Here is a 25,418-nt window from a genome sequence, read left to right as displayed (position 1 = left end):
GGGGCATGGAATAGGATAAATAGACAAAGTCTTTTCCCTGGGGTCAGGGAGTCCAAAACTAGAGGACATAGGTTTAGGATGAGAGGGGAAAGATATAAAAGAGACCTAAGGGGCAATTTTTTCACGCAGAGGTTAGTACATGTATGGAATGTGCTGCCAAAGGATGTGGTGGAGGCTAGTACAATTGCAACATTTAAGAGGCATTTGGATGGGTATATGAATAGGAAGGGTTTGGAGGGATATGGGCCGGGTGCTGGCAGTTGGGATATCTGGTCAGCATGGACGGGTTGGACCGAAGGGTCTGTTTCCATGCTGTACATCTCTATGACTCTTTGACATCCCAATCTGACTTCATCCCATTTGCCAGCCTTTGGCTCATAACCTCGTAATGTTGAAGGCCATTCGCATTTTGGTACACGAACAATTAAGCCTGGAGGCCATTGCAAAAGCAAAACCGGTCAAAGGAAGTAAACAATGTTTTCTAAAACAGTTTGAGATGTAAATTATCAGTGCATTGATCTCTTTCGAAGTTTAATTAGTATTGTTGATACAATTGAATAAAATATGGAATTCTGTGAATCTTTTGTTACTCAAGTCTGACTTGACATTTAAGGAGAAGGATTGATGGTTTAAAATAGACTGAAAAGAAAGGATGTAACTCAGCACAGAGAGATCAGGCCAGAAAAGCAATGTTTGAGCTGGCTGAACCAGTTTTCTTGTGTATGTTTGTTTATAGATATATATGCATTATACCACATGATAGCAAGTTGTCGCAGTTGAAAGCCAGATGTAATATGTCAGAAGCATAGTTAGCCTTCGATGATGGAGGATCACGATAGCTTTTACAGCTTTCAAGAAGCTTGTGTTGCCCTGTAAAGAAAACATATTATACGTATTTGCCCGGAATACCCAAGGTATGAAGAAAATAAATTAACTGCTATGTGATAAAATTTCCACAAAGTTTGTCCGCCTTGGAAATATGTTGTCTCTATAAAGTGAACAAAATGACAAGGTTCACTAGAGACCTTCTCATCAAAATAAAAAAAAGTCAACCTGCTAAATGAAAAGAGCAAGAATATCTGCAGAAAAGGCTGTATGTTGGGGTCTTTAATAGACTTGGATACATCTCATTGCTAAATTTGCCTAGCAGAAATTTACTCAGGCCAGATTACTATGAATGACTCATCCATGGGTAGTGTATTCTGTTACAATTGCCAGATAACAACCTCACAAAGTTCTTCAGTCAGGCTGAAGGAAGAACAGCAAGAATGGACCTATGCCTTTCTGATTAGAGGAAGTTTCTTTTTGAGTTTTCTTAGCACTTTACCCAATTTTTGCAGATTAGTCTACTTTGTCCCATATGGTGCCAGCTTATTTGACTCTGATTCATATCTCTCAAACAAAGCAGACAAATCTGTGGGGTGGCACAGTAGCTAGCACTACAGCCTCACAGCACCAGGAACGTGGGTTCGATTCCACCCTCAGGCAACTGTCTAGATGGTGTTTGCACATTCTCTCCATGTCTGTGTGGGTTTCCTCCGGGTGCTCTGGTTTCTTCCCACAATCCAAAAGACTAGGTGAATCAGCAGTACTAAATTGCCTGCAGTGTTCTGAGATGTGTAGGTTAGGTACATTAGTCAGGGGTAAAACGTAGGATAGGGAAATGGGTCTGGGTTACTTTTCAGAGGGCCAGTGTGGACTTGTAGGGCCGAAGGGCCTGTTATCACACTGTAGGGATTCTACATTCCTCTAAAGATTAGATTAATTACCTACAGTACTGAAACAGGCCCTTCGGCCCAACAAGTCCACACCAACCCTCCGAAGAGTAACCCACCCAGACCCATTCTCATACATTTACCCTGACTAATGCACCTATCACTATGGGCAATTTAGCATGACCAATTCACCTGATCTGCACATCTTTTGGATTGTGGGAGGAAACCCACACAGACATGGGGAGAATGTGCAAACTCCACACAGGCAGTCATCCAAGGTGGGAATCAAACCCAGGTCCCTGGTGCTGTGAGGCAGCAGTGCTAACCACTGAGCCACCTTGCCACACTATTCCTTTTCTATTCATGCACCCAACTCTATTCCTTTTAAATGTTGTAATTGTAGCAGTCTCAACCACTTCCTCTGGTAGCTCATTCAATACATGCACCACTCTCTCATGAAAAAGTTATCCCTCAAGTCCTTTTTAAATTTTTCCCCTCTCACCTTTAACCTATGTCCTCTAGTTCTGGACTTCTTCCCCCTAGGAAAAAGGCCTTGGCTATTCACCCTATTCATGACCCTCATGATTTTATGTAAACCTCTACCTGGTCACCCCCCAGCCTTCAGCACTCCAGGGAAAAAAGCCCCAGCTTTTCTAAATTGCTTGTGAATGTTTATTGTAACAATCAATTTAAATTACATTATAGAAATGAATACTGTGTGATAGAATATCAGAGACAGTTACAACATGACTATTCTACTTTAAATGTGTGCACAATGTTTATAACCAGCTTAAAAATCAGTTGGATATTCAATCAAATAAGACTTTAAAAACTGTACTTACAACTTACTTTGTGTCTTTGTCTCAAATTTTCAGACAGAGTTAGTGGTGAAATCAATCTTTTTGTATTCTAAGATGGCTGTTCTCCCTGTGTATGTGTTGCTATTTTGACTTTTTCCTGTTTCCGTGACAGTGTCTTCCATTATTCAAAAAAGCCTCTTTTCTGCTTGCTTTTTAAAAGTAAATTCTTAATTTTCATTTATCTTATAGTTCAGATATTTGGCAGTCCTCCAGCTGCAAGGTGTGCCAAGTTCCTAAAAGTTGCATGATTTTCTATATCATGTTTTCTCACTGGTTCCCTGTTCAAATACAGCACGGAGTGCATGATACTTCCAGAAACTCCACTCACCCATTAACAGTTTACAGAAACAAACGGAACACTGCAGTGGGAAGGAAAGGGTAGGAATATCATCCAGTAGAGTGTCTTCTGTCATTATCCTGATCTAGAAATAATAAGGAAATTTAAGTCAAGGATTCATTGCCCTTATTGAGAGGGAGACCAGGCCTGTCAGTATGGAGGGAGAAATGAAACCACAAGGAGAGACACAAGGACAAATCAGAAAATTCCAGGTTTATATTGAGCAGCTATTCCCCCAAACTGACCAGGAATAAAACATACCATTTCCAGTAGAAAGCAAAGTTGTTATCTCCCTATCTTCTCCAGCTAGATCCAACCATGTTTTCATGTTATCCAAGACAATTTCCTTCCTTCCACGTGCTTTCTCCCCTCACATCTCCAAAACACTTCCTGCCCTGTCTCAACTATTCTCTCCATCTCTGGTCCAGTCCAGTATTTGCAGCTGTTCTACTGAACACCCAAACCCACCTTCATCCCCACTCTCTGCCTCTCCATTCTCCCTGATCCCTTTCTCATTCTCAACATCTGCCAACCCGTTCTTGCCTCCTCTTCAGTCTGAATCCTTCTCCTATCCTCCCTACCCACTCTCCCCTCTCGCCACCCGGATCTCTGCCCCAATCTGTCTCCCTCCCCCACTCTCCTGAATCGCTCCCTACTCTCAGTTTTTCTTTCTGCTCTCTCCCATGCTCTTCCCAACTTACTTTCCCATCATCTTTCCTCACTCCCAAATGCTGATGAATTGTAATTCCTGTTAGCAGGACCCACATCCATTCCCCTGAGCAAAGAGGTGATGAGGGAGAGTTTCCCTCCCTCTTCCACCCTCCCTTTCTTTCCCAGGGTGGAAGACATTGACAGTAAGTATCTGTAGGTCCTTTCCCAGAACCGGGAGCCGGATCAGGATCAGACTTGGGCACAGGGAGACCCACACTGTACAGAGGAGGGTCTTAATTCCTGTCCCTTCCCCCTCTCCCAGCCTTAGCACTGGATCACCAGTTTGTTGGAAGTACGCACTTAACATTATTGTTTTACTCCAATCCCTTCAACGGAGAAGCAGCTTTTAGCACAATGTGGGGAAATTCCAAAATTAACCAGAGGAAGTTGCTCAGGAACTCCCAAACAATTCCAAGCTTATTTGTTGTTTCCAAAGATTTCATCAGTCTGAGTAAACGGGGGGGGGGGACTGTATAAAGGGGGGAAAGGCCGGAGTTAGGAGTGGGGGTATTGTGGGAGTGGTCTGCTGTCCTTAACCAGTCTTACTTACATGTCATTCCAGACCCATAGCAACGTGGTTGACTCTGAACTGTCTCACCCCGATCTAATGTATCCCTCAATTTGTGGGAAATAAGGGCAGAAATTATGAATCCCTTTGCAGAAATATTTCTTTCATCTGTAACTATGGGTGCGGTGCCTGTTCATTGGCAGTCTGCTAATGTTGTACCTTTGTTTAAGAAAGGTTGTAAGGAGAAACCTGAGAACTACAGACCTGAGAGTCTGACTTTGGTTGTGGGTAAGTTGTTGGAGGTGATTATAAAAGATAGGACATTTAGAGAGGCAAAAATTGATTAGGGATAGTCAACATGGCTTTTGTGCGAGGGAAATCATTTCTCACAAACTTAAATGAGTTTTTTGAGGAAGTTACCAATAAAGCTGACGATGTTCATTTAAACTTTAGTAAAGCCTCTGACAAGGTTCCACATTGTAGACTAATTTGTAAAGTTGGATCGCATGGGATTCAGGGGTGAGCTTGCCAAATGGATATATAATTGGTTTAACAGCAGGAGACAGGGAGTAATGGTGGAGGGTTGCTTTTCAGACTGGAGGCCTGTGACCAGTGGTGTTCCACAAGGATTGGTTTTTGGGTCCTCTTTTGTTTGTCATTAATGCAAATGATTTGGATGAGAATATAGAAAGCATGGTTAGTAAGTTCAGAGATGACACCAAAACAATGAAGAGTGAAGAAGGTTACAAAGGATCTTGATTAAATGGGTCAATGAGCTGAAAAATGGCAGATGGAGTTCAATCTGGATAAATGCAAGGTATTGCATTTCGGTACAACAAACTAACAAGGGTCGGGCTCATACAATTAACGGTGGGGCCTTAGACAGTGTTGTAGAATAGAGGAACTGAGGGATGCAGGTATATAATTCTTTAAAATTTGTGTCACATAAAGTCAGGATTGTTAAAAAGGCACACTTGCCTTCATTTCTCAGTCCTTTGAGTATAGGACTTGGGACATTATGTTGAGGTTTTACAGGACATTAGTGAGGCCTCTTCTGGACTACTGGGTCCAGTTCTGGTCACCCGATTACAGGAAGGATATTATTAAGCTGGAGAGGGTTCAGAAGAGATTTACCAGGATGTTGCCGGGTATGGAAGGTTTGAGTTATAAAGAAAGGCTGAATAGGTTGAGATTTTTTTCACTAAAGCATAGGAGGTTCAGTGGTGACCTGACAGAGTTTATAAAATAATGAAGTATAGATGGAATTGATGGTAGTTGCGTTTTCTCCAAGATGGAGAAAGTGAGAACTGTAGATGCTGAAGATCAGAGTCGAGAGTGTGTTGCTGGGAAAGCACAGCAGGTCAGGCAGCATCCAAGGAGCAGGAGAATCGATGTTTCGGGCATAAGCCCTCATCAGGAATTCCTGATGAAGAGCTTATGCCGAAAAAGTTTTTTCTCCTGCTCCTTGGATGATGCCTGACCTGCTGTGCGTTCCCAGCAACACATTCTTGACTCTTCCCCAAGTTGGGAAATTTCATGACAAGGGGGCACATTTTTAAGGTGAGAGGAGAGAGACTTAAAAAAGACATGAGGCAAATTTTTTTTACACAGAGGGTGGATCACACGTGGAATTGAACTTCCTGAGGATGTGGTGGATGTGGGTACAATTCCAATGTTTAAGAGTTTAGTTTTGAATTATGGTTAGCATGGACTGGTTGGGCCATTCTGTATGATTCTAGGATTCCAGGCCACACGGGATGGGCACCTAGCCAACAATGCCCATTCCCCCCTGTGTGAAGTTTTAAAACATGGGAGATCAGCAAGAGTGTGGAAGCTGGGACGGGGAAGGATGGGAATGGGTGCTGTGTGACCATGATTTGGGGACACTGTTTTCAGCAGAAATAGAGCTGCTGTCAAGACAGGGGGAAGGTTAATGGTTGAAGATTCAATTCAGTGAACTGAAACTATCAAGATAATGTGATCACTGGTTTAGGGGAAATGTTATTAAACATTCGATTTCCTGTTGGTTGGTTACTGAGCAGACAGCAGGATGCTAAATGTCAAGAATTATTATGTTGCTACACACCCTGTTGTCTCAATCTCCTGCCTATTCCCCTCCCTGCAGTCCACTCCTGTCCAAAAGTCAATCCCATGCCCTCTTGCATGTCTCAGTTGAAACTGCCTCGGCCACAACAGTGAGCTGCTCACCCGAACTACTTGCTGCGTGAAAAATTCACAAACAAAACAAACTGGAGATCTGAAACAAACAAAAGAAAGTAGCTCGGGACAGACAATAAATGCTGGCCAGCCTGCGACACCCACTTCTTATAAGTGAATAAAAAAATTGCTGGAGAAAATCAGCGGGTCTGGCAGCACCTATGGAGAGGAAGCTGAATTCAAATGTTAACTGCTTTCTCTCCATATAGGAGAGAGTGAGGACTGCAGATGCTGGAGATCAGAGTCAAAAAAGTGTGGTGTTAGAAAAGCACAGCAGGTCAGGCAGCATCCAAGTTGCAGAAGAATTGATGTTTTGGGCATGAGCCCTTCATCAGGATTGTGGAGAGGGGCCTGAGAGGTAATAGGGGAAGGGGGTTGGAACAGAGGGGAAGATAGCTGGGAAAGTGATTGGTAGATGCAGGTGGGAGGTGATAGGTCAGAGTGGACAGATAGAAATGTTCAAGACGGCGGTGCAGAGTTGGAGGGTTGGATCTGGGATGATGTGGGGGGGGGAGGGCACAAGTTGAAATTGGTGAAATCGACATTGATGCTGTGTGGTTAGAGGGACCCAAGGTGGAAGGTGAGGTATTCTTCCTCCGGGCATTGGCTGGCTCGGAGGAGGCCCAAGACTTGCATGTTCTTGGCACAGTGGGAGGGGAAGTTGAAGTGTCCGGCCATAGGGCGGTGGGGTTGTTTGATGCATGTGTCCTAAAAACATTCCACAAGTTGGCATCCTGTCTCCCCAATGATCTCCAGATTGAGAGCAATGGACACAGTAGATGAGGTACTTGGATGTGCAGGAGAATCTCTGCCGGATGTGGAAGGATTTCTGGGGCATCGGATAGAGATGAGGGGGAAATGTGGGCACAGGTTTTACACTTCTTGTGGTGGCAGGGGATGGTGACGGGAGTGGAGGGTAGGTTGGTGGGGGTATGGACCGAACCAGGGAATCGCGGAGGGAATGGTCTCTGCAGAACAGGTGTAGGACCATTCGGCGCAGCCACTTTGACGCGAACGATTCGGCACGGCTGGTTTGGCGCTACCCATTTCGGCACAGACCCATTTTGGCACGAGCGATTTGGCGCAGCTCTTATTTATTCCTTTTCAGGGTTGCTTACAAGCATTAATGAAAGCAATAAAAAGAAAAATAATGTTTATCCTCTTCAGTAAAAATGTTAAAAAGAAAATAAAAATGAAAGAAATAAGGCAAATACAAAATTATTGATGGCATTTTAACGGGTTTTATTTTATTTTAATAATTTGAATATTAATGTTTTATTTTAATAATTTTAATAACAGTAGTTTAATAACTACTACTGAATAACTACAAACCAGTTCTGCGCAAAATGGGTCTGCGCCAAAATATATTTTATTTTAATAATAGTAGTTTAATAACTACTACTGAATAACTACAAACCAGTTCTGCGCCGAATGATCCCACTCCGCTGGAGAACGCCGATGGGGGAGGGAAAGGAAATATATCTCTGGTGGTGGGGTCTGACTACAGGTGGTGGATGGTGCGTTATATCGGAAGATTGGTGGGGTGGAAGGTGAAGACCAAGGGGGGTGGGGTCTATCCTTGTTGCAGTTGGAGGGGTTGAACAACTTTGGTTATGGGAGTTAAAAATCTCACAACACCAGATTGTTGGACCATAACGTGGTGTTGTGTGATTTTAAAAAAAAAACTTTGGACACCCCAATCCAACACCGGCATCTCCAAATCTTGGTTATCGGAGAATGTTTCATTGCTTCACTGTTCAAATTGCCTTCTTCCGTGCTGTAAAGCGCCCTCGGGCGATAACTGTTAACCAGGGAATAACGCAGGCATTCTCTCTCTGTTCAGAGATCACTGTGTTCCGGGATGGGTCCGGACTTTTCCATTCTCACACAGGGAGGGGGGGGGGGGTGGGTTTAGGAATCCGGGTTCAGGCTCCGTCGGGAAAAGCTGGGTCAAAGTTGCTTTCCCCCTGAAGGGGTTGAATTGAGACAAGGATCCGAGGGGGTGAAACAGTTAACAACAGTGAATGGAGAGCCGGGGGGAGGGAAGAGAGAGGAAGGCACTTAGACTGGTCCTCCCTCTATGAAATGTGGATCGGTCTGCAAAGTGATGATAAACAACATCCCAAAGTGAAACTGGTTTCAGACTCATTTGGAGACGCAGGTGTTCGGGTGAACACAGTTAAGAACCACACAAGTCTAGGTTATAGTCTAACAGGTTTATTTGGAAGCACTTGCTTTCGGAGCGCTGAAACTGGTTTCAGGCTGAGGAGTTGTTGTTGCTGTGAGGAGCGGACTCTGCACCTCACATGTATACATTCGTTGCTCGTCGTCTGTTCGGTTGCAGTTCAAGCGGCCTCAAGATGTTTCGTGTCCGTGCTGTCCGTCGGCGCTAATCGTGTTCCTAATCCCAGGAAGAATGGACGGAAAGCAGATGCAGGTATGTATTTGCTTGGCAGCACCGCAGTTGTTGGGGGGGGGGAATAAAAAAAGCAACGCTTCGCGGAAATGGAAAGTGAAAGTGCCGCAGAAACACAGCAAGCTTTACAGAGATAAGAACAGAGTTAACGTTTCGAGTTCGTTCCGAGTTTTGTTAGAAGAAATAATAGTGTTTCTGACGTTTCACCACCCCTCATCCCCAGCAACTTCTCTCAGACTGGTGTCTGGACCGTTCCTGATTCCTCCCCATTATCCCGCACTCCTCCCATCCCCATGTCTGGTGGGGTTGGAGAACAGACACGAAGTGGGGAAATGAAAAGAGCAGAAGGCTATTATGATGGAGGGAAGGGAGGGACAGACCGGGGTGGCAACGGGGCTCTGCCGAAATAAATAGTGATTTCACTTTCCTAACGGAGACGGGGTGTGTGTGTGTGTGTGAACTTGCGCAGTGCTGGGGATTAGCTGCTTTTTATTAACTGATTTGACGTGTTGTTTCTCCTTGTGGTTCCATTCCTTCCTCCGCACTGATAGACCTGGTCTCCCTAACAGTGAGGGTAATCAATCCTCCACCCAATTTTGCTCGCTATCAATAAATAGTTTGCAGATGAAGGAACACTGTGATCCTGCCCCTTCCCTTTAGTTTGTTTCCAGGAACAGGAGTCGCTCCTACAGATTCTGGAACCTGTCACCAAGCCCTCTCTGCTCTGCTACTCTCACCCCAACGTCTGGTCACAAAAGGAAAGGCTTGGTATCTGGGGAAGGTGGTGAAGCAAAGAGGTGCCAGCAACAATCTGTTGTGAAGGGGTTAACTGTGTTTTCTTGTTACAGAGATCCATCCAATGGGGAGTACTGCTCGCACTGCTCAATGTTATTTCTGCTGTTTCAGGTCAGTGCTGAGAGTGTTGGAACTTTACAGCTGTAACCAAAGGTTGGGGGTGGGGGGGAATCAGGAGTTCACCTTGCTTTAAGGTGCTGTGTGGACTGAGTGGGTCCTGTTATTGAATTACTATAATTAGGATCGTAAGTTTTTTATTTAACCAGCACCTTGTAAACTGGTGCTCTTGCTTAACTGTCAAAATTATATACCTAAAATGACAAGAGGTTGACTGTTTGAGATTTTGGAGATGGTTTGTCACTCAAGTTTTCAGTTTGCTCACTGAGCTGGTGGGATTGTTTGCCGCTGTTTTGTCACCATGCTAGGTAACTTTAGTGAACCTCCGCTGAAACGTTGGTATTCTGTCCCGCTTGCAATGTGTCTTGAATGGTTGTGGGGAGCGATATCATTTCCAGTTGTTTCTGAGAGGTTAGTAAAACAGGTCCAGACTGGTTTGTTAATGGAAATACAGTTTGAATACCAGGCCTCAAGGAATCCCCGCACATCTTTGTTTGGCCTGTCCCAGGATGGATGCATCGTCCCAATCGACTGGTGTTCCTCTTCATCTGTGTGTATGGAAACTAGTGATAGTTGGTCATGTTTTTGTTAGCTAGCTTGCGCTCATGTATCCTGGTGGCTAGTTTCCTGCTGGTTTGTCCAATGTGAGTCCTTGCAAGGTATTTGTATATTACATTTGTTCTGTTGGCTGTTGGTATGGGGTCCTTAAACCTCAGCAGTAGTCGTTTTCGTGTGGTTGTAGCTTTGTGGGCTACCACGATGCCTAGGAATAGTCTGGTGGTCGTCTCTGAAATATCTTTGTATGGTATAGTCACTAGAGTCTCTGGGCGTGTTGTGTCTTACTGTTTTGATTCATTGTGTAGGAATCAGCGGACTCCACTTATTGGATAAACTGTTGTTCCTGAATCTGTTATATGGGTGTTTCTCCTCAGCTTCTCGTAGTTGCAGGGTGCTGCACTGTATTGTGGCTCATTTAAATAGTTTCCTGAAGCGGCTCCATTTGTGGGTGACACTAGGCACACGGATACACAAGGTGGCCCCCGGATCATAATATGGAGAGAAACAGAGCAGATACAGACACTGCCTGGAGCCACCAGAATGCCAGCACAACGCACTCACAATCCAGTTGATTAGTTTAAGGTGGGTGGGGGAGAGAATACATGAGTAACAAACATTGTCAGCTGAAGTGTCTGGGTCCAGCCAACACCTCTTATAGAGCTGTGCTGGAACTGACAAAGACTATCAAAACTATCAACAATTCTGCAATGATTACTATAAACAAACCTTGTTACAAAGACAATAATCTCATCACTGACCTATTGTATCACAAGAAGGATAAAAGTTTCTTGACATGTGCTCCATATCGAGAGAAGACTTGCAGCTGACCACTGTGCTGTCGGTGTCTTTCTCTTCCCGGATCTCCGGTATTTCCCTGTGCAATAAACTGTCATTGTCACTGAATCCCGATTCTGACTCCAAGACCGGTGTTTTCCCTCCACAACCAGTTGCATCTGTAGTTCAGCATCTGGACGGTGTGTGGCCTTCCTGTAAACACTGGTCTGCAGTTCTCCATTAGCTTTTTGTTCTACCATGACGTCCAAGAAGGGGAATTGGTTATTGTTCTCTTCCTCTTTGGTGAATTTTCTACCAGTGAGGATGTTGTTTGTGTTTGTGGTTTTCTTCAAGTTTGCCACTTTTCTTGATGACAAAGCTGTCATCCACATAGTTGACCCAAAGCTTAGGCTGGATTGTAGGAAGGGCTGTTCGTTCTAACATCTCTATACCTGCTCCTGTGATAAGACCTGACATTGGTGATCCCATAGGCGTCCCGTCCGTTTCTTTGCATATCTTGTTGAAGGTAAAGTGGGTTGTGAGACACCAGTCCAGTAGGTTGAAGATGCTGTCCTTGCTGATGGAGTTGGCGGTGTTGGGTGTTTGTATCACTGGTTTGTCTTGCAGTGAGGCTACTGTTTCTTTGGCTAGAATGATGTTTATTGATGTGAACAGTGCTATCGTGTCAAAGTAGATCATTACCTTGTTCTCCTCTGTCTTGGTTTCTTTGCTGTTAAGGAATCCCTGGGGGGAGTGGATAGAGTGGGCTGAGTCTTGAATGCCAGGGGTCTAGAAATTCCTGCGCGTGTCTTTGTTTGGCCTTGGATGCAACGAAAACTAAAACACCTGATAGAAAACTACCATATATCAAACATTTCAGAGATGGCCACCAGACTACTCTGGCCTCTCTGCATCATGGTAGCCCATAAACCTATTACCACACTAAAACAACTACTGATGAAGTTAAAGGACCTCATACTCACAGCCAGCAGAATGAATGTCATATACAAAATACCCTACAAGGACTGCAGCAAACATTATATTGGACAAACGGCAGGAAACTAGCCACCAAAAGACATGACCAACTATCACTAGTTTCCGTACACACAGACAAAGAGGGACACCAGTTCGATTAGGACAGTGCATCCATCCCAGGACAGGTCAAAGAAGGGGACACATGGCAATTCCTAGAGGCATAGTTTTCAAATTGTAACTTCATTAACTAACAGATCTGGACACCACATACCAACCTCTCGGAAACAGAACTAGAAATGATAATACCGCAACAAACCAACACACGTAAATAGCAAGTGAGATAGAACAACAACTCTTCACCGGAAACTCACTGATGTTACCTAGCATGGTGACGAAATGTCTGAGAACAAACTCACTAGCTCAGTGAGCAAACGGATAATTGGAAGTTTACTGTATTTGCAATCTCCACGATATCTAAGTAGTCAGTTGAAGTTGCCATTAAAAAGGCTCTCTGCCACTAAGTTTTATTTAAGGCAAAGTTGCATTGTTAGTTAAGTGATTTATGCTGTAAATAAAGTATTAGCAATGATGTATACACACCCCGAATATTACGTGTTATTATGTGTTTTTACATTGATTATGTGGGCCTCTTGATCAACCAGTACTCTAATGAGAATATGTATCTGGTACGAGCAGATAGGGAAAGAGTTGAGTTCTGAGTTTTGTGAAACAAGTGGTTCAGTTGAGCGTGACTGAGACCAGATGAGAACTTACAGTTAACAATGGGGTGCTGGAGGCAAGGGTAATGGGTTAATAAGGTGGAAAAGCAGTCATTATGTAGAGCCATTTAACAATATTGGAAGCATTCAGTATGCAAGGTCAACTAACAAGGGGAAAACTATCCATATAGGGGTCACAATTTCAAGAGCCTCAGCAAGAGAGATAAGAGTGAGATGAGGAGAAACATCTTTACTCAGTTGTTGGGATTTGTTTAGATTTAGGAGAGTCAAGGACATTATTAAGTTAGAGAGGATTCAGAAGAGATTTATCAGGATGTAATTCTTGCCCGAGTATGAAGGTTTGAGTTATGAAGAACAGTTGGGACTTTTTTTACTGGAGAGTAGGAGGTTGAAAGATGACCTTTTATAGAGGTTTATATAATAATGAAGAGTGTAGATAGGGTTAATAGGTGTATTTTCCCTAGGATGGAGGATTTCCAAACAAGGAGGTGCATTTTTACGGTGAGAGGAGAGACATTTAAAAAAAGACATTGGAATAAATTTCTTCCACAGTGGCGGTTCGCGTGTGGAATGAACTTCCTGAGGAAGTGGTGGATGTGCACACAGTTCCAATGTTTAAAAGACATTTGGATAGATACATGAATAGGAAAGGTTTGGAGGGGCATCAGCCAGGAAAATGTAGGTGAGACCAGTTTAGTTTGGGATTATATTCAGCATGGACTGCTTAGACCAAGGGGTCTGGTTTCTGTGCTGTATGATTGTATGACTCTATAGTGGCAGGTTCCATAGGCGGTTTCAAAGTACAGCTGGATATATTTGAAAGGGATGAAGTTAGAGAACTATGGAAATGGAGTTGGAGAGTGGCATTAATTCTTTCAGGAACTGGTATAGACATGATGGGTTGAATGGCTTCCTTTCATACCGTAACATTCTGATTCATGATTCTATCATACATGTTTATTTTCGATGTTGGAGATCGACAGCACAGAAAAAGGCCTGTCAACCTAAAGCCTGTGCAGGTCAAATATCTTAATATTCTAATTCCATTTCCCAGCACTTGGCCTGTGGCCTGGCACACTGTGGTGTTGCAAGTACACATCTAAAAACATCTTAAATGTTATGGGGTTTCTGCCTCTAGCACCTTTGCAGGCAGTGAGTTCCGGATTCCCACCACCCTCTGACTGAAAACACATTTCCTCACATCTCCTCTAAACTTTCTGCCCCTTACCTTAAATACATGCCCATTGTCCATTGATGTGTAATGTGAACATTGGTAGGCAGGACTGGCTGAATATTTTTGTTGTCTTGTCTTTAAACTGAAACTGGTCTTTTGGATTTAAATCCAAATTTAACATGTGAGAAGTAGAGTAAGATCTCTCTTGTATATTTCACATTCATTACACTAGAGGAAGGAAGTAAACACCTTTAACTTGGAAACATATTGTCGTTCTTTCGGTGTTGCTGGGTCAAAATCTTGGAAACTTCTCCCTGATGGCATTGTGATTGTGGTTGTACCTAAAGCAAATTTACTGCAGCTGTTCAAGAAGGCAGCTCAACCCATCAACTTATCAAAGAAACTAGCGATGGGCCAGCCAGTGACACCCACATCATGTAGTGAATATGAAAACAAAAGAATAATTTAAGGGCAAAATGATGAGGCCATGTGGAATACTAATACTCCTCCAGTATAATGTGGTGAATGAGGGACACTTCCTGGGGCGGCATGGTGGCTCAGTGGTTAGCACTGCCGCCTTACAGCACCAAGGATCCAGGTTCAATTCCAGCCTTGGGCGACTGTGTGGAGTTTGCACATTCTCCCAGTGTCTGCGTGGGTTTCCTCTGGGTGCTCCGGTTTCCTCCCACAGTCCAAAGATGTGCCGGTCATGCTAAATTGCCCGTAGTGTTAGTGCTTTAGTTAGAGGGAAATGGGTCTGGGTAGGTTACTCTTCAGAGGGTCTGTGTAGACTTGTTGGGCCAAAAGGCCTGTTTCCACACTGTAGGGAATCTAAAAATAAATTCTCGACATTCATTACCCTCTGGAAGAAGACATCCCTTTTATATGGTTTGAGAAGGCATACTTTATCATATGCGATGTAAAATATAAGAGCAGAGATTATGTTGCAGCTGTACAAAACTTTGGTTAGGCCACAGCTGGAGTACTTTGTGCAGTTCTGATCTCAATAGTAAGGATGTGGCGCAGAGAAGATTCACCATGATAGTCACAGAATTATTTCCTGGGATAGAGCAGTTTGGCAATGAAAAGATGCTGAATAAGCTCAAACTCCTTTCTTTGGAGAGAAGATTGAAGGAGACCTGATCAAGGTGTTAAAGAATGAGGGGCATGGACAGGAAGCAGCTGTTCCCCTTAGTCAAAGGGGCAGTACCAATAGGGCATAATTTTAAAGTGAAAAGCAAGAGATTTGAGGGAACTTCTGGAAGTATTTTTCCTGCAAGTGGTGGGAATTTGGAATACAGCACTTGGGAGGGTAGTTGAGGCTGAAAATCTCTCAGCCTCCAAAATTACTGGATGAACATTTGACATATCATAATACTCAGGGGTATGGGCCACGTGCTGGAAAATACGATTAATGCAGATAGGTCAGTGCTGATTCAATGGGCTGAAAAACCTGTTCTGTATGATTCCATGACCCTCTGCAGCCTATTCTTTCACTGGTGGAAGCATCTTTTCATTATGTACCCTTTCAAGCCCCCTCAGAATCCTCTTTGTTTCAATTAGATCGTACTCCATTCTTCTAAAATCTGATGGATAAAGGCCTAACTTCTTTAGCTGTTCTTGTTTATGAATCTCTTTTGAACAGCCTCCAACAGTACATCCTACCGAGTATACCTTTTCTTAAATACAGGGATGAAAATTGCACATTTCTCCCAAAGGGTGCTGATGGCTATCCCGATGTGTTCTCCCATCATGTGTAAAATAGAAAACTGTGTTTACAAATATCTAGCTAAAAATGCATTTTAGTTGAAGTCCCTTTAGTGTCGGAGCTTTAACCTTTCCCCAGAAATGAAACAATAAGTTACTGATCAGAGTTTCTTGTAAATCCAGCATTGCAGTGTAACCATGAGAGGCTTGAGAATGTAATTACCAGCAGGGAGGTTCTATCTGTGGATAAATACTTCCTATCTTTTCCAGGTGACTCACCTGTCTCAGTTATTGGGATCGTGGGAGAGCAGATTTTGCTGCCCTGTATCTACAAAGGACATGTCCCAGTCTCCAATTTACTGGTAGTGTGGGGCATATCAAAGCGTGACATTTTATGGAAGTTCATTGATGGGAGTGATGATTTGACAGAACAAGACGCACGGTTTGGAAACAGAACAGATCTATTCAAGGATCAGCTGGAACAAGGCAACTGGTCAATTCTGATCTCTGACCTCAGGGAGTCAGACCAGGATGAATATGTGTGTTACATTTACAAGAGAATAACTGTGGGCTATAATCTGGAGCAAGCTGATTTTATCCATCTCTCGCTAGCAGGTAAGCAGTTTCTCAGTCAGGTACTCTGTGTTTAATCACTGAATTTTACAGATGGATTAATGCAGAGATTATGTTACTAGTAGAGTAATTCAGAGAGACCTAAAACTAATAATTCAGAGACTGAGTTCCAATCACACCATGACACTTCCAGAATTTAAATTTAGTTTTATTCAATAAAAATCTGGAAATAGAAAGTTGGTCCCAATAAAAGTGATGATGAAGCTGTTGGATTGTTGTAAAACCCCAACTGGTTCCCTCATGTCCCTTTAGGGAAGGAAACCTGCTGTTCTTACCTGGTCTGGGCTATATGTGACTCCAGTCCCTGATTAAGCTGAGTGAATTGGCCGAATAGGTCAGAGGGCAGTTAAACATCAGTTTGTGTCAAACCGCTAAACTGTGACCTAGGCAAGAAATCAGGATACTGTCTTTAAATCCAGCCATTTAAGTACTGGTGTCCAAGTTGAGAGCTGTGTGACGTGGTATCAGCCTTGTATCCCAGATTCTGCTATCAACATCCCTGTAAAAGCTTTGTCTCACCCACCAGAAATGGCAGTATGCCGTCCAGTGGGATTTTCCTTGGGACTCCTCAACATTGAAGTCCCTTAGTCGCAGGTGAAACATAGGCCCTCAACTACTGCCCTCCTTCAGCTGATCAATGGGTACCCCACAATGTTCAACCCCAATTGGGGGAAGCACTGAGAGTCACACAGACATAGAATCTACTGAGTGGGTCTTCCCTGTCCATCCCCAAGGGTCACTCAGTAATGAAGTGAGCTGGCTGAGCCCTGAAGGACAGAGCTACCAAACTGGGTGATGGAAGGGGTTAACAGTGCGAGAACCTGCACTTCCTCCCCAGAAACCTGGTCCTTCTGTCGCCAGAGGTTGGGCTGCAGGAGGTGGGACCCACAGCCTCTCCCAAGCAGCCTTTCCAAGACCCAGTGCACTGACCTTGGAAGTGTATCCCAGTCGGCCCAGGATCCTGTGAGGATTCTCTCCACAGGGGGATGTAAGCTGCTGGGAATGATCCTGCTCAGGGTCACTCTGGAAAACATCCAATTCTGTTGGAATTTTCACTCCTGATTCCATTCCTGATCAGTCTGACCTGAGCCTCATTCCTCCTTGGATGTGTTTCCCTAAAGCCCGACAGAGTCTCTGAACATAACTGCAGTTTGTTTCGCACACTGTACTAAACACCTGATGTTTTCTTTAGAGCGAATTGATACAGCTAGACTGAACACACCTGTACCAGGTAAATCTGTTTCTAAACTACTGCATGTGTTTTCAGCTCTTCCATTGGATCATGCTGGATTGACAGGGTGGAATATTAGAAGGTTCGAAATGCTGTGATATTTCACTAAAGAATGATTCAGTGAATGGTGTGGGTCACTTACCTAGAACTGCTGCTTAAACTCCTTAGAATTGTTATTTCGGTTTGAGGTTCCTCTTCCTGTCCCTCCGATACTGAAATCAATATATACTAGTTCTGTAAGGCCTTTGATAAAGTTCCATGTAGCAGGTTGCTGTGGAAGATTAGATTGCATGGAATACGGGGGGGGGGAGCTGGCAAATTGGATACACAATTGGCTTGATGGTAGGACACAGAAGGTAACAGTGGAAGTATGTTTGTCAGACTGGAGGCCTGTGACTAGTGCTTTTCCTCACGGGTTGGTGCTGGGTGCTTTGCTGTTTGTTATCTATATCAATGATTTGGATGAGAATGTACAAGGCATGATTAACAAGTTTGCAGATGACATTTAAAATAGGGGGTATCGTGGATAGTGAGGAAGGTTATCAGAAATTGCAGCACCTTTATCAGCTGGGAAAGAAATGGCAAGTGAAGTTTAATATAGATAAATGTGAGGTCTTGCATTTTGGAAAGTCAAATCAAGGTAGGAGTTTCATGGTGAATGGTAGGGCCTTAAGGAGTGTAGTGGAACAGAGGGAGTTCAGATGCATGGTTCTCTGAAAGTGGAGTCACAGGTATACAGGGCAGTGAAGAAGGCTTTTGGCACACTGGCCTTCATCAGTCAGAACATTGGCTATAGAAGTTGAGAAGCTATGTTGCAGTTGTGCAGGGTATTAGTGAGGCTGCACTTGGAGTACTGTGTTCAGGTTTAGTCACCTTGCTATTGGAAGGATGTTATTAAACTGGAAAGAATGCAGAAGAAATATACAAGAATATTGCCAGGACAAACTTGGACATCTTTCCTTTAGACTGCAAGATGCTGAGGCGGTCTTTTTAGAAAGGTGTATAAGATCATGAGAGGCATGGGTAGGGTGTACGCACTCAGTCTTTTTCCCAGGGTCAGGGAATCGAGTACTATAGGGCATAAAATTAAAGTTAGGGAGAAAGAATAAAAGGGAACCTGAGGGACAAGTTTAAGAGGTTGGTATGCATAAGGAATGAGCTGCCATGGTTGAGACAGGTACATTAACAACATTTAAAAGGCATTTGGATAAATACATGGATAGGTAAGGTTTACCTATCCATAGGTAAGGGCCAAGTGCAGGGATTTGGGGTTAGCATGGATGAACATTTTTGGTTGGCATGGACCAGTTTGGGCCAAAGGGCCTGTCTCTGTCCTGGAGGACTCTATAACTGAGGTGTTATGGATGAGGCCAAACCACCTAAAACATTCTTAAGCAGACAGCCCAGGCCATAACAGAGTACAGTGAAAGTTACCTAGGTTTTAGCTACCAGGTTTTAAAACAGACAAAAGTTTATTCACAAAATTACACAATGAAACATAAAGAACCCCTACAGAACTCAGTCTATCCAAACTAGACTTAGTTATGCTGTTCCAAATATACACAACAGTCCCAATAAGCAAATCCCTTAAGTACAGTAAAAATGAAACCAAGGCTTACAGGTCGAAGTTAGAAGGGCAGAAGGAGAGAGCCTTTCTTCACACAGTTCACTGCTGAACTCCCTAACTAGTTCTGGACTGAACTGCTCAGCTAGAGAGCTGGCCATATCCCCTAGGTTACTTCTAAAAACTTAAAAGCTTTGGCCTAAAGACTCATCTGTTTACATATAAACAAAAAGGCTTCATCCCTGTACCAAACCCATCTGCTTCAACAGTTTCCTCATTTCCCCTTCCCCCACCTCACCCTAGTTCCAAACTTCCAGCTCAGCACTGTCCCCATGACTTGTCCTACCTGTCTATCTTCTTTTCCACCTATCCACTCCACCCTCCTCCCTGACCTATCACCTTCATCCCCTCCCCCCTCACCTATTGTACTCTGCTACTTTCTCCCCACCCCCACCCTCCTCTAGCTTATCTCTCCACGCTTCAGGTTCTCTGCCTTTATTCCTGATGAAGGGCTTTTGCCCGAAACGTCGATTTTACTGCTCCTCGGATGCTGCCTGAACTGCTGTGCTCTTCCAGCTGTTTCAGAGCCTGGCCTGTTAATGACCCCTCTGAAAAAAAAATCCAGGTACACAGTATCGTCGAGAAAAGGAACAGCTTTTCGGAAAAAAGGAACAGCTTTGTGACAGAGGATTCCTATTTCCCACTAGCCTTAGTATTGCTGGATTTCTGTGAGGGGAGTAACAACAGTACAATTTTCACAGAACACTCCTGTTAGGAAACTGATGGGATTGGGAGCAGTAAGGAACAATGCTAGTGTGGGAGTAACCTGTTCCACCCAATCCCATGACTTTCCCAAGCAGCCATTTTTAAAAAATATTCCAGCTAAATTCCAAATGCTGTTGGGTTTAAATGAACAGAGACTGCTGCTGGTCAGTGTCCAGTTCTCTTTATTGAAAAGCATGTATCAATTCCATTGTGGGGCAATATGTGTGTGTGCAACGAGCTGTGGGGTGGTCTGGTGTGTGAGAGATTATTCGGATCTAACCTCCCACATCTCTCCAGGACTAGAATTAACCAGGGGTCTGTTTGTACTGGGGCTGGCTCTGAAACACTAGGTGCTGAAGGTCTCTGCTGTTGGCTTTGTTTGTGTGTCCCAGTCTGTTAATGGCTTCATTCTGTTTCTAGGTCCTGGACTGTCTGGTGATCAAAAAACTGCAATTGCTTTTGCAGTTTTCTTTATGAGCGTTTATGTTGCTGTCATAGCCAGTTCGTTAATAAGACGGTGAGTTATAGAACATTCTGAAGCTCTTACTGTTAATTCTAGTTTTATTTCATTACATCTTATATTGTAAACATGTGCAGCAATACATTGAGCTTAGTGGATGATGCTGCAAAATGTCTATTTTGCCCTCAAAAACAATGGAGTCCCTTTGGAATCGTGCCTCCCGTTTTTTAGTCTGACCCAAGCCCTCCCTGGATCTATTCCTGTAAAGACTAATTGAGTCTCTGAAACATTTCTGTAGTTCGTTTCACACCATAGTAAACGCATGATATTTTCTGCAAAGCATCTCTAATCTTGAAGGCAAGGTGTTATTTTTCTATTTGTTTGGTGCCTCAGTCAACACCGGTCCTGTGAAGTATCCAGCTCTTGCCCATTGCCTCCCATCTCAGCCTCCTCCCCTCTACAGTCTGTGCTCCATCACCATGCAGCACCCGGCACCCACTGGTCCCCTAGATAGTGAATGAAATTTTAATGGGGCTGCGTTAGGTAGACGTGCAGGCTGGGAAGAGGACACAAAGGTTCTAGCACAATGTCTACAATTGATTGGGAAATAAGTGGCAGACTATAATGTGGGAACATGAGGTTAACAAGATAAAAGAACGTCATTTCAAAGCTGTTCAGAGACAAGGGGTCAGATGGACAAAGTTAGCATGCACACACGTTATCCAGTTTTGAAACCAAATAGCATGTTGACTGTTATTGCAAGGGACTTGTAGTACATGAATGAACAAGTCTTGGGATAAGGCTTTGGTGAGACAACCTGGAGTTACTTGCAGTTTTTATCTTGAATATTCAAGGAAGTACATACTTGTATTGGAGAAAGCCTGGTAAAGGCTCAGAAGATTGGTGTCTGATAGGTGGGGATTGTCCAGTGATAAGGTAGAGGAAATTGCACTTATATTTGCTGGTGTTTACTAAATGATATTGTTACTGAAAGATCACCATTGTCTGCTCACTCACTCTGAAATGTCCTCTCTAGATGTAAAGTCTGCCGTGGGTCTTCACATGACTCAACAGGTAGTATCTTGACCTACAGATCTTAAGGTGTTACCTCCATCCTGAATGATTAGTAACAAAACTCTCCTAGACATTGCCACCATTTCAAGGGAGTCTTTGTAGAGTCTTCATGTCCTCTTTACAGAGTTTTCATGTCCTCCCCTGGCCCTTTTGACATTTGAGAAAACAGGACTTGGCAGGGCAGCTGCTTTTCAGTGATCCAGACAGTGTCCAGTCTACCGTTAATTATTTTGCAGGAATCTTGCCTGTGGAGCTGGCTTCAAGGGGGTCACTTCCCCCAGTTTACCCAAGATCTCACCTCAATCCCCAGTCTCAGCAGCATGGAATGTACAAGTACCTACCGTGGGAAAAGTTTGAGAAGAACTGTAACCATGCTGTATCTGTTGCCTTAAAGATAGTTACGATTATTACATTCCAGAAGTTGGGAGGAGGGATTGTGAGGGTTGCTGGAAGAGTTCTGTCCAAACTTCTACTGAATCACCTCCATTATATGTATACATATCCATCCTTAAATATGAGGAGACCAAAACTGCACATGGTATTCCACATGTGGTCGCACCAATGCCTTGCATAACTGAAGCATAAAATTAATGTTATGTTCACTTCGTCCCATAAGATAGTATCCCATTAAATTTACTTGCTGTGTCTCTATAACAATTTTTTGTCACTTACACCAGAATGCCTATATCCCTCTGAATTCTGCAGTCATTCTGTGCAAATACTGTTGCACTTTTTTCTTTCTTCTTGACAAAATGAATAACTTAATTTCCCAGGTAATATTCCATCTGCCAGATTTTTGGTCACTCACTTAACCCATCTACATAGATATGCCACCTGCTTATGTCTTCAACATATTTTTATGCCTATCGTGATGTCACTTAACATCTAAAGATAGTAGGCAAAGTTGAGGGGCTAAATGGCCTAATTAAATTTACATTAAATATTGTTAATATAATTTGCAATCTGTTGGTTTCTCTATCCTAGTACCTGTAACAAAAAGCAGGTCAGCAGCACTCCAAAAGAAGCACCAAATGATGATCCTTTGAGAGAGGTGATCTGTACACAGAGCCTTGTGCCAACAGCGCCTGAGCATCAGGATGGAGCGTCTGGAGAACAAAAGCTTCTGGGGAACGGGGCTGTCCAGTACTGAGTTTTCACTGCACCGAGCCTGGCTCAGGGAGGGGGGGAAATCAGCCCAGTGTTTTGGGGATTATTTCTGGTGGAAAGCCTGAGCTCAGAATTGGGATCAACAATCGCTTGCCACCTTGCACAAATATTTCCAAGATTGAGCTGCTCAGGAGAGAAATACCAAATTTTACAGTATTTTATACTATATTGTACCTGTGTTATTACAGACTGTGTCCAAACCAGTCTCTGGGTTCACCTATAGCTTTGCAATCCTAACTCTACCCCAATACTGATCCTGTGAGATAATAAATAATTTCCTTATTCTTAATTACTAACTTGTTCCCAGTGTGAGTGATGCTGCAAGGGCCCCATTTATTGTTCATGCAAACTTGACCTACTGCAGTGGGGAACGTTTGAAGAGGCTTCAGAAACTCTCTGTAGCAGCATCTATTGGACAAAGCCAGGAACTACATTATTGCCAGCAACTGGTTTGTTGGCCAAAAACCATTAATTATATTTTCTAATCAACCTGTTCAGAGATATTATTTCACACCCCTGCAGCAGATGAGATTTTAGTGTGATTCCTCACTCAAAGATAGTGATAATACCACTACACAACAATAACCTTTTGAATCATATCTTGTTTATTTGAAATTTCTTTTTGAAATCAAACAACTTCTTGTATTTGCCAATTGATGTATAGATTGTTTTGTAAATATTTTAGTGTGATTATGTATTTCCATCTTCCACTGTCTTGCCTTGCTGCGTTTTGCTCCAAGCTGTAATTAAAGAGCTGATATTAGGGGGTCTACAGTCTGATGTTTAATGACTGCTGGTCACTGCATGAACAGAGGGGCTGCTGTCTACAGGCAGTAGGTCCCTGACTATGACTTGGAGTGAAGAAAATTTGCTGAAGACTAGGATCAGTGATTGTAGGAATCTCATTCTGGTAGTTGAGGGAAGGATGGCAGGAGACGTGGAGTCATCAAATGTTCAATGCTTAGCACTATTCACACCTTAGATACTGAAGCAGTCTGTGTTCAAACGCAACAAGATTTGCATCATATCCGGTCTTGAACTGATGAAGTGGCAAGTAACATTTGTGCATGGCACCTCCTGGTTAGCACTGCTGCCTCACAGCTCCAGGGACCTGGACTCAATTCCACCCTTAGGTGACTGTCTGTGTGGAGTTTATATACATTCTCCATATCTGTACGAGTTTCTACTAAATGCTCCGGTTTCCTCTCACACTTCAACATTGTGCAGATTAGGTAGATTTAGATTAGATTAGTGCGGAAACAGGCCCTTCGGCCCAACAAGTCCACACCGACCCATTCCCCTACATTTACCCCTTCACCTAACACTATGGGCAATTTAGCATAGCCAATTCACCTAACCTGCACATTTTTGGATTGTGGGAGGAAACCCACACAGACACTGGGAGAATGTGCAAACTCCACCCAGAGTCGCCTGAGGCAGGAATTGATCCCAGGGCTCTGGCGCTGTGAGGCTGCAGTGCTAGCCACTGTGCCACCATTGGCTGTAGATTGGCCATAACAAATTGTCTATACTATCCATTGATCTGTAGACTAAGTGGATTAGCCATAGTAAATGGGGTGTTACAGGGAGAGGGGAAGAGAGCTTGCTCTGGGTGGGATGTTTTTTGAAAGACGGTGCAGCCTCAATGGGCCGAATAACCTCTTTCTACACTGCAGGGATGGAATGACACTCAGATGCCAGGCGATGACTATCTCCAATATGAGAAACTAACCACCATTCCTTAACATTGAATGATGCCACCATCACTGACATTACTCTATTAGCACCCTGGTGTTTACCATCAACCAGAAAAGCAACTGAACCCACTCTGTAAACAGTGGCTACACAAGCAGACCAGAGGCTAGGCATATTCACCCTGTGATGCATCCCCAAAACTTATCCACCATCTACAAGGCACAAGTCAGGAGCATGGGGGATGAGTGCAGTTCCAACACTCAAGTAGTTCAACACCATCTGGGACAAGTGGGTCAATATTCACTTAACTGCCTTTAATCCAGGGTGATTCCCTCCAGCGTGTATCACATTGTGCCCTCACCTCTGATGGGCCTGTCCTTCCAGTGGGAAAGGACATATCCAGGGATAGTGATAGGGGAGTCTGGGTTGTGTTATTTCTGTCAGTGTGACTATGTTCTACAGTCTCCCAAGTTGGACCCCAGTCCTCAGATGTTAGTGAGGGGGACTTTGCAGGGTCAGCTGGGCTGGCTGTGACATTGCTGTGTCTTGATTCGATGCCTGGCTCACAGCCAGCGATCCATTCAGTTTTATTGTGGATTTTCCTGTCGAGGGGTTTGGTACATATGGATTGATGTGCTCAGACAATTAAAGCAGGCAGTTAAATATTCCCCAGGTGAATGTGGGATTGGATTCACGTTTAGACATAGTAACATAACCACTGCACTACTGTCCCTGACATGGACTGAAACAACTCCCTCCCAAAGTGATTCCTCATCCTGCTGTAAATCTGACACTGATACACATCTTGGTCTGACCTCCTGAGGTCAGAGATCAGAACGGACTCCTTGATTTATTCCGTTTGATCTTTGAACAGGTTTATTCTGTTTTTGAACTATGGATCTTGTTCTCTAAAAATCATTGTCCCCATTGATAGATTTGTGTAAAATTTCCCTCTTGGGTGTCCCCCACATTACCAGTAAATCAGAGAGTGGGACATTCCCTTTGTAGGTACAGGAGAATCGACATTTAGGGCATAAACCTTTTGTCGAATATGTGGAACAGTCCATCTTCCGCAGCTACACTGGCACCACCCCCCCCCCCACATTTTTCTCCGCTACATCGATGACTGTATTGGCGCTACCTCGTGCTCCCACGAGGAGGTTGAACAGTTCATCCACTTTACGAACACCTTCCACCCCAACCTCAAATTTACCTGGACCGTCTC

General features: G+C 43.7%; 1 protein-coding gene across 1 annotated transcript; it reads left to right on the top strand.

The window, feature by feature from the left end:
- Positions 1–8,485: 8,485 nt before the first annotated feature.
- LOC122544203 lies at positions 8,486–23,266 on the top strand. Its single transcript, XM_043683258.1, has 6 exons — positions 8,486–8,785; positions 9,613–9,670; positions 15,875–16,219; positions 17,430–17,468; positions 20,218–20,314; positions 22,316–23,266. The coding sequence occupies exons 1-6, from the start codon at positions 8,765–8,767 to the stop codon at positions 22,479–22,481; spliced, it is 726 nt and encodes a 241-aa protein (XP_043539193.1). The 5' UTR covers positions 8,486–8,764; the 3' UTR covers positions 22,482–23,266.
- The last annotated feature ends 2,152 nt before the right edge of the window (positions 23,267–25,418 follow it).

The sequence above is a fragment of the Chiloscyllium plagiosum genome, chromosome 47 (assembly GCF_004010195.1).
Source record: "Chiloscyllium plagiosum isolate BGI_BamShark_2017 chromosome 47, ASM401019v2, whole genome shotgun sequence".
NCBI lineage: Eukaryota > Metazoa > Chordata > Chondrichthyes > Orectolobiformes > Hemiscylliidae > Chiloscyllium > Chiloscyllium plagiosum.
The sequence above is the reverse complement of the archived record's forward strand: the minus strand, read 5'-3'. Positions and strand labels throughout refer to the sequence as shown.

Bases quoted from the DNA above. Each gene is read 5' to 3' on its own strand.
- LOC122544203 (XM_043683258.1), top strand. From the start codon at position 8,765: ATGGACGGAAAGCAGATGCAG. The intron at 9,671-15,874 runs GTCAGTGCTGAG...TATCTTTTCCAG, and splicing joins TGTTATTTCTGCTGTTTCAG to GTGACTCACCTGTCTCAGTT. The intron at 16,220-17,429 runs GTAAGCAGTTTC...TGTTTTCTTTAG, and splicing joins TATCCATCTCTCGCTAGCAG to AGCGAATTGATACAGCTAGA.